Raw genomic sequence first — 9,652 nt, forward strand, 5'->3', positions numbered from 1 at the left:
ACAGAGGAAGCGAGAGAGACTTAAAAGGGAAACTGTGAGGTGGCCTCTTGTTAGAATCCAGAGCTCTAGAACGTCTAAATACTATATATGTGTGTGTGTATTTCTCCATACGCCCCACTAATGAGAGAACAGTTTGGAAATGGGGAGGCAGAGGGGGTAAATATGGCTGTACACGTGTGTTTATCTGAGAGATTCCTGCCTGAGCTGTGCACTAAAGAACTGAAGTGCAGTGGAGCAGAAAGCCATACGTTTGGCTCCACTGTGTGTGTGTTTGTGTGTGTGTTCAGACACTGATAGATGAACTGCTGTACCCTTGTAAGCATCCAAACCACTTTTACAGAAGGCTTTTCCCGTAATGCCCTCTTACACTCCCCCACCTCCTATAACACACATTATAGAGAGCCTTCAGTGTGCTGAAGATCTGAACAGGGTCTATACAGAAGCTGGAGAATGTATGGTTAAAACTGGGACATATTTATTTTTATTTATTTATATATGTATTATTAAGGATAGATGTAGATGCTTTTCATAAAATGTGCTATTTATATATATATGCACACACACACACACACGAAAAGTTCTAGATGGGGAGTATACTATATATATATATATATATATATACACGCACACAACTTTTTTCTAATTATGGTCTGCTCATAAATAATTAGCTAGATATTGCTCTTGTGTAGAGTTAGTGTAGAACTAAACTAGCTGGCAAAGTCTGAAACAATTCATTACCAAATAAAGAAAAATTACTAAAAAGTTATGAAAAAGTCAGAAGAAACCTGACATTTAGTGTCCACATTATCCTTGAATGCAGTTTAGTTTGCTGTCCATAGTGAAGAGACTTAAGCAGAAGACAAGCTCTAAGTCAAGTACTATATCATTTCCACATGAAGTATTGGAGCAGAAATAGAGAGAGAATGAGGAAGAGAGGCATAAAGCAATGAAAGAGAGAGCACAGATACCTTATCAGGCAGTAGAGCCATTAGCTGCCCTGCGTCTGACCTTTGCAGGAAATATGGAACAACAGAAAGATATTTCCTCCCTTCCTTCGCTTACTGCTCCCTCGCATTTTTCCTGAAATGTTCGTTCTCTCTCTCACTATGTGTGTGTGCTTTAATCTTTTAGCGTGTTGCTGGGTGACTTGGAGTATTATAGGCCATCCATCAGAAGGAACCTGCTGCTGCTCAAACTTTAAGCTCATAATGACTCCAATACATCACATACATGCACACACATACAGTACATACTCACATGATGCATAGAACAGGACCAGGCTGTGTTTTTGTGTGTATACCTGGGATGTGTCATGATTGAGGGTAATAGAGTTGAGGTCTCCACAGTTGTAGTGCGTGATGAGGTCCTCAGTAGTGAAGGCGTCATGCAAAATGCCTGCACGCAAACTCTCATGCTGCAGTAGAGTCTGGTTTAGAGCAAACAACACCTGCAGACACACACAGAGAGAGATGGTCAGTTTGTCATTCTGAACACATAAAATACACAAGTGTAGTCATTCTCATTCCCACACACAATATATGATGTCATGTCGGACATAATGTGTTCACAAGTGCACTCTTCAGTTATTCACACACTGTAAACATAGTCCATGAACATTTTTCCTTTTAGGGCCTCCCAAATATTGTGCCAGCGTACAGCCAGGTACAACTACATTTTGTAAGCCAGCCAGTTTCTAGAGAAACAGGTATGAGAGAGAGAGAAAAGACTGGGAGTGCTCCTTTAAAAACAGCTCTATCTCTAGGGTCCAAGGGTCGTAAATTTACAGCCCCCATTAAAATAAAAAGTAAACCCTCTTTAGAAAGAATTTATGGTGTGCAACAGCCACAGACCACAGCGACACTGCAGTTGTCCCAGGCTCCCGGGGTTAAACTTCACACTCCCGCCCACTCTGCTCTCACACCACGCCTGACTGGCTGACTTGCTCGATTCCGGCTGTCAATCAAAGTTAAGCGTTTTGATAGCAGAGCCTGTTGGAAATGGGAGGGGGGGGAGTTTTTTTCTGTGATTTCACGTGGAAAGGTAGATTGAATTTCACGCTGTCATGCATTCTGCTGGCTAACATGTTCATGCCCGATCATGTGTGGTTAGTTGATTTGTGTACTTGATTACACCTCTCTGTTCTGGCTGGGACCCGTCACGCTAATTGTCTTGGAGATTTACAGGGAGGGTTTGTGAGCGTGTGTGACAGAAATACAGTAATGAAAATGGTCTATGAAAGCAGTGATGCTTATTGATTTATATACTAGCTTAAAGGCTACAGAAGATTTAGTCCCTGCCTCATGCAGAAAGGTTAGAAATGAGTCTGTGCTGTTTTATTTAACACTGGGAATGAAATACAGATTGCTGTTTTGCTCACTAGTCCAGTGTGCTTTGCCTACACTGTGAGCATCAGCCAAGCCAACAGCAAACCAGGCTTAACATCACTTTATGTTTAAAAATGTTAGAATCATAGCCTATAGCCTATACTCAAAACTTTTTTCTCTGTCATCTTCTCCACATCAGTTCTTGTCCTCTCTCCATGAATCTGTGGATTAAACTTGGTGTGAAGTAAAAATACAATGGCCAAAAAGTACAAGTAAATGTTTTATTTTAGTTATTTTATTTATTTGCATCTCTGTCTGTGATGCAAAGCTACATTATCATTTTATCTCCTCAACAAACATACATGCACAATACATGGCAACATTTTTATGCCTCTTCTGTAGATTTTTTAATAAACAGGATTTGAACATATTACAGCTTACTATTTTTTTTATATTTCTCATGAAAAAAGATTAATAAGTTTCAATGTAGTAAGCTACCTTTGCTTATAGTGTAACTAGCTACTTTCTCAGCTTAACTAATTACTCTGTAGAATAGTTTTTAGCTCAGCTACCTTTTTGAGCAGTGTTTTTTCAGTATTTATATTCTGTTTTAGTATCTAATAATATGTTGAATGAGCTTTTATTTTATATTTTCAGTTTTCATTTAAATTTTAGTTTAAGTTTTAATAAGTTAGCAAATTACTGTTTTGTGATTTTTATTAGTTTTTGTTTTATTAAAATAGTTCTATATAATTTTAGTTTTACTTCAGTTTTATTTCAGTTTTAGTAATTTCAGTACTTCAACTTATTTCAGTTAGTTGCCAAGGCAACATTTCTAATTATATATAATATGTCTATGTCTATGTATATTTCATCTAATATTATTTTTCCATTTTATTGCAGCTGAATTGCTGAACTATTTATTTGTAGTGTTACTAGCTTGCCCAGCACTACCCGAGCATGATGTTAGTGCGGGTTTGGGGATACTATGTAATCTATTAAATGTTTTTTAAACAATCTATTTTCAGTCTAGTTCTGAATCTTTGTCACGCTTCCAGTGCGGTAATCCCAAAATGGACCACGATCAAACCAGCACCAGATCAGCATGAATGCACTCCATCTATCGCACTTCACATCCAGCCAGCTCTCTGTGCTCTGAGCCGACCCCTGCCGGCCTTGTAATCAGCCTTGTATTTCAATATTGTGTGTGTTGTTTTATTGTCTTCATATTTTACGTTGCCATGTCATGTCGGGGTGTTGCCCTCCTGTGCAGATGTGCTCTGGCTCCGTGTGCCACGGTATGTGCCCACACATGGGAGCTTTATAGTGATGCCAGCTGCTGCAGCGGACATGGCACGCTCAGATTAGGAGACGGGTGTCTGACCCATCTGCCTCGATTCTGTGCTGGTGCCAAAAATTAGGAGTTTCCCTTAACCTTAAAGGGGCCATATGATGCTTTTTTAAATATCATTATTTTGTGTATTTGGTGTAACAGAATATGTTGACATGCTTTAATTGAGACTTTAGTCTTTGCAACTTCAGGGATCTTATCTATGCACAATCAGCTTGTAACACTCCAAAGAGAAATGAAAACTTGAAATCGCATCATATGACCCCTTTAAGCACATTCCATGTGAGAGATGAAAGAACGACTGGGATGTGATAGATAGAGGGATTAAAAGATGGGACGGTAAGGATGAGAGCGAGCCAGGAAAGAGAATTGGATCATTCTGTGCTCCTTTGCCATTCATTTTATAGACAGAGTACGCAGAGAGCACAGACATTAAGGCCGGTGTGTCTGTGGGATGAAGGATGGCTAAAGTGTGTGAGAATGTTCCATTTGTTGAAGTGTGAACACACTTTAGCATCCATTGTGCTAAACAAAAGCATATTTCCACAGCGGTTTCTCTCTGGTAATGGAGATTTCACAGGGTGGAAGGTGTGCAATCTACCCAGATGGGCTGGGACTTCTGTCCCAGATGGACTTCTGTGTGTTTCTTGACATGTGAGATGCTCCATGTACATCTGGTATTAACATTCGTTTTGGAGGTGATTTTAAAACAGAATGATGCCAAATACAAGTGTTAAGATTTACATATAATATAAACCAAAAAGGTATATATGAGAGAAACTGGTGATGTTTTCCTTCTTTTTGTGATCTGACAAACCGGGGCCTCAGAAACCCCTTTGCAAACAAGGACGTTTGGAGAACCCAGCCTGCTTCTGGAACGTCTAACCTTCTCCAAAGCATTGCATTCCAAAATTTCATTAGCGGTTTGGAGAGAATAAATAGAGAAAAAGTCAAAGTGAGGGAGGGAAACACAAAAGAAGAGAATGTTAATTCCCATGTAATGTTCCCAAATGAGAGGAGGAAAAAGAAACATACTATTTCATTGACACATGTGAGTATGGTAGCAGTTGATTTCTTGTTTATTCACGTTAGTGGACTTCTTTTTCCAGTTCTGCTGGTGCACATCTTCTACACGTCTAACAAACAGCACATGACATTATCACTCTCACACCATAATTTCTTTGTTTCTCTTTTTTCATTCAAATCTCCAGCATTGACTCGATTTTCTTCATTGTTGTTTATGGAAAGTTCTGAGGTAGAACATAGGGATGGATGGAAAGAGGATGGCAAAATAAATAATAGCTGGCTGCAAACACATGTGCACCACAGCTGGAAGTGATTTCGTCTTTTTTTTAGAGTGGTCAGAGGCATTATAAGAAAAATTCAGATGGGCACAGGTGCAGTTGGTGGGCAGTGTGAGCCAAAATCAGCTCAGAGTATCCAAACAGAGAAGGAAAACACAGCAGTCGAGCACAGCTGACCACTTCAAACCAACATCCTGTGGATGACACTTGCTCTTATTGGTCATTAATTAGAGGTTGTTTTCTCTCTTTTTTTGCCTTTCTTTCCCTGCACTTTGTTTCTTACTCTTGACTGTCCCCTACATGCCACAGAGATTTTGTGGATTAGCTTGGGATAATTCAAAACATAATACATGGCATGCATTTTTTTTTTTTTTTTAGATACCAGCAATCTTGTTGGCCAAAATTCTGAATTTAAAAAATGGCCCCTTTCCATTCTTGAGCGTGAATTTGAATTAAAAATGTACTATTGTCAAAACTACCACTGCAGACAAAATTATCCCTACATTGTTACCGATAACTTCAACTATCAAAATTGTTATCTTCTCATTTTAGAATATTTAATGAATTATACTAATTATAATATTAATTAGACCATTAAAAACTACACTTTTATATGACGTTACATGAATAAGCAGTTTATGCAGAACAGAGTAGACCCTTTGCAGCATATGCTTCTGAAGCACTTTCTGGACCAATGTTTCTTTGTTGCTACCTTGCATACTAATTTTACATACTTGTCTTTTCTTTTAGTCCAGGAGTCTATGAATTACTGCCAAGAGAAGTTTGGTTGCACATCGATGCCGTTTGGTTTTCCTCCCCTTCCTGGCTTGCTAGACAAATCTCTTCATCTCTCTGTCTAATCTCTCCATGCAGTCGTCTCCATCCTGTTAGTCTCTATGTCTTGAACCCGCTGTCAGCCTGCAGTGACCAACTGTGTCTGTTTAATAAGATCATGGAGAGAGTTTCTCTTTTCCTGTCTTTTATTTGCTCTCCCACACCCTCTCTCTCTTTTTGCACTTGTCCAAAAACAAACTTGACTTGGCAGCACCGGTAGCAGAGTCTTCAGCAATTCGTTCCCTTCAAAAAAAAAAAAAAAAGAAGAAAAAAAAATGAGACGAAAGAGCAGGAAAATAATCAATCATTGCTCAGTGCTCTAGCTACTTATGTGGGAAATTACTAGACAGTATGAAACGTACAGAGAAAGTAAAAGGGTACGCCACAGAGAAACAGGAAAACGCTCAGGCCGGTCTCTAGGAGCTGAGGGGAAGATGGAATGGAGGGATGAATAAACAGAGTGGGAGAGGAGCATTGTCGAGAGGGGTCAGAGCCAGAGGTCAAATAAAACTCAGGCTCCTGAAAGCCCACCGCTCTGAACAAACATGCCAGTAGAGATGAACTAAGCTGCATGGGGCTTCAGGACATTTATTAAACCCTGTGTGTGAGGGGGTCAGGTTTTGCTTGCCTTGTAGAGGGGGAGGATTTGTTTTCTAAATGATGTTACAAATTTTAAAATGCAATGCTTGTTTTTCATCTACTGGTTTGGACAGGACTGGGATCTATGTATCCCTGGGCATGTGCATCTATGGATGCATACATCATGAAACCCTTTGAAATAAATAGAGACGTATACAGGTAACACCAATGTATGATATAACACACTACCGTTCAAAAGTTTGGGGATGATTTTTTTTTTAATGCTCACCAAGGCTGCATCCAGTCTTCAGTGTCACATGATCCTTCAGAAATCATTCTAATATGCTGGTTTGCTGCTTAAGAAACATTTTTTGTTAATATCAGTGCTGAAATCAGTTGTGCTACTTAATATTTCTGTGGAAACATACATGTTTGATTCGGTATTAAAATCACCAGTACATCTTTGAAGCTCATATTTGCCTAACCTCCTCAGGGAAGACCTGACAAAATACTAAATATTTTTTTATAAGTGAAATGTGAAAATGAAAATAAGATTTTGTGAGCGATAAGGCAGGGTTAGGGGATAGAAAGTATAATTTACTCAGTATATACACAAAAGAAGGCGATGAAAAATCACAACTATGATAGATAAACAAACGTGTGTGTCTACATCTGTGTGTGTGTGTGTGTGTGTGTACTGCACTCTTGCATTGATCCTTTCACATTCTAAGGATAGCGGCCCCTCCCACTGGGAGAGATAACTGACTCCCACTACTCTTTATCAGACCCTGGGGCTTCTGATAGCATCTAAACCATATGATGCTCATTCCTGGGCAGAGTGAGAGAGTAGGACAGAGAAAGACTGATAGTTCTTCCAACTTCTCTCTTATCTACATGACAGGTTTTCGTCCGTTTAATGCCCTCGGACAGAGTAATTCTCATTGAGTGATTTGTAGTTTTCACAAACTCTTGCTGGAGGGTGTGCTGAAACATGAGCGTAACCCATGAGTTTTAAAATGAAGATAAATGTGCTAAGGAAACTGGGACAAAGACTCCTAGCACTGCTGTTCATTCATACAGACAGACCTGTGTGTTTGAGAGCGACTAAATGAGAAGCAGACAGTGACAGTGTGTCATGTTCTCCTGCTCAGAGTCACAGATGAGATCTGGAGCACAGCTGGGCCGCTCCCCACCCAAACCTGCAGTCTTATCAACCTCACGTCCTCTTTCTCGCGCTCTCTCTCTCTCTCTGTTTCTCTCAACGATTCATCCTCATCATAATGTTTATTCTCCTTTCATCTACTCCCTGCCCTTCCTGTGCCATTTTCCTTTCATGTGCGTGTGTGTGTGTGTCCACTAATGTTGGCCGAATCTTAGTGTGTGTGTGTGTGTGTGTGTGTGTGTGTATAGTCAACATGTAGGTGTATTTCATGTGTGCCATTTGGTGTTTACATTACTGTAGGTTCTATTGTTTTTTTTCCTGCCAAAATTGCCATAAAATGCCACTTTGGTTTTTGGCTAAAAGAGAAAATAGGCCAAATGAGAAACCATTACTTCATTCAATAACACAATCATTAAAGTATTAGTTCACCCAAAAATGGAAATTCTGTCATCAATTACTCACCCTCTTGTTCCAAACTCATAAGATTTTCGTTCATCTTCAGAACACAAAGATATTTTTAATGGAACTTGAGAGATTTCTGTCCCTCCATTGATAGTCCATTCACCCAATATTTTGATGATTCAAAACATTCATAAAACAGTGTTTACATACTGTGTTTTTATAAACTTTTTGAATAGTCAATGTTTTGGGTGAATGAACTTTCAATGGATGGAAAACAGAACAAATACACTTCAGCTACTTTATTACCCATTCTGTTTTGTTGGAAAAAATATTTTATTCTTTAATAAATGTGAGCAAATGATGACAAAATAAAAAATAAAAAATTGGTGAATTAACCCTTTTAAAAGGATCATGGCGCAAAGCAGCATTCACAAGAAATGATCCAGATGTTGTTTTATAGTTTTATTATTATTATTATTATTTATGCAGATTTATTTATATAGATTTTTAGATATTTCAAACAAAGAGCATTTTAAAATGAACATGTTATCAACCAACTAAAAGGAACCTTGCTTTTTTCAGTCCTTTGTGAAAATTAAATGCTGTGAAAATACTGAGGAAATCACAACCAATCAGAATTTATTTGATCTTTATTGTACATTTATTTGGAGCAGGATTATGGACCAATGAGATTTCACTGTGGGCGGAGCTCCTTAGTATTACAAAAATAGAAACCAGGTGACCAACAAAAGATTTTGTTGCATGTCATGGTTGCAGCTGGTAAGGATAAATTCAGATTTATCTGAAGACAGAGGGTTTGTCACTTGCTTAGGTCACAGCATAAGATTGAATAGTCTAGATGTGATTTTGTGTCATACTATGTGCAGAAATGATGCACTAATGCAGTCTAAGCCCAAACAAACATAGCATTTCATGGCAAATCTATGCAGAAAAGACCAATTTCACACATGGACTGCGCCAGCACTGCGTGCAGGCCACAGTCTCGCAGACTAGAGGAGAACTAGAGAAAATGTGCAAGTGTGTGTGTTTGGCTAATGGCAGGCATGTGTTGTCTTGACTGTGTCCTGTGTGTACGGTACATGTGGCCTGATGACAGAAAACATGGAAGTGTATGCATATGAGTGTGTGTGTACAAAGGCAGCTGCACTCATCCTAAGAGGTCAGCCTTCACCGTCAATTTCAATGTATTCCATTACAGCACGAAAGGTTCCTGTCAGCACGTGCGTACACACTGCAACAAGAACAAGCTGTCTGAGCCTGAGCAGATATTGATGGAGCTTTCACAGACTGGCGCACAAATGCACCGTGTGATTCTGTGGAGGAGCCAGTGCTCTCTCACTGCTGGCTAGAGTGCAGTCAGAGTCTGAAACCAGAATGAAGTGACACTTTTTTCTTTATGGAAAATATGTACAGAGGGCTTGAGCAGTCTTACGTCATCCATTTCTCGTGCTTTCACTCTGATTTTTTGGCTCTAACCATCCCAGGGCCCACAAGCTCTGTGTAATATACACTCATGCGTATTTATACAGATGCATGAACACCAATAGAATGATTTATATATACAGGTGCATCTCAATAAATTAGAATGTCGTGGAAAAGTTCATTTATTTCAGTAATTCAACTCAAATTGTGAAACTCGTGTATTAAATAAATTCAATGCACACAGACTGAAGTA

The 9,652-nt window shown here is 39.1% G+C and overlaps 1 protein-coding gene across 1 annotated transcript in view; it reads right to left on the minus strand.

The window, feature by feature from the left end:
* The window catches only part of LOC107695245 (metalloprotease TIKI2-like), a 59,038-nt gene that overhangs the window by 19,026 nt on the left and 30,360 nt on the right, over positions 1 to 9,652 (minus strand). Inside the window, exon 3 of the mRNA XM_016495054.1 lies at positions 1,301 to 1,447. Within this exon, the coding sequence (XP_016350540.1) occupies positions 1,301 to 1,447 (147 nt within the window). The remainder of the gene's footprint in view (positions 1 to 1,300; positions 1,448 to 9,652) is intronic.

The sequence above is a fragment of the Sinocyclocheilus anshuiensis genome, unplaced genomic scaffold, assembly GCF_001515605.1.
Source record: "Sinocyclocheilus anshuiensis isolate Anshui unplaced genomic scaffold, SAMN03320099.WGS_v1.1 scaffold122, whole genome shotgun sequence".
In the NCBI taxonomy this organism is placed as follows: Eukaryota; Metazoa; Chordata; class Actinopteri; order Cypriniformes; family Cyprinidae; genus Sinocyclocheilus; species Sinocyclocheilus anshuiensis.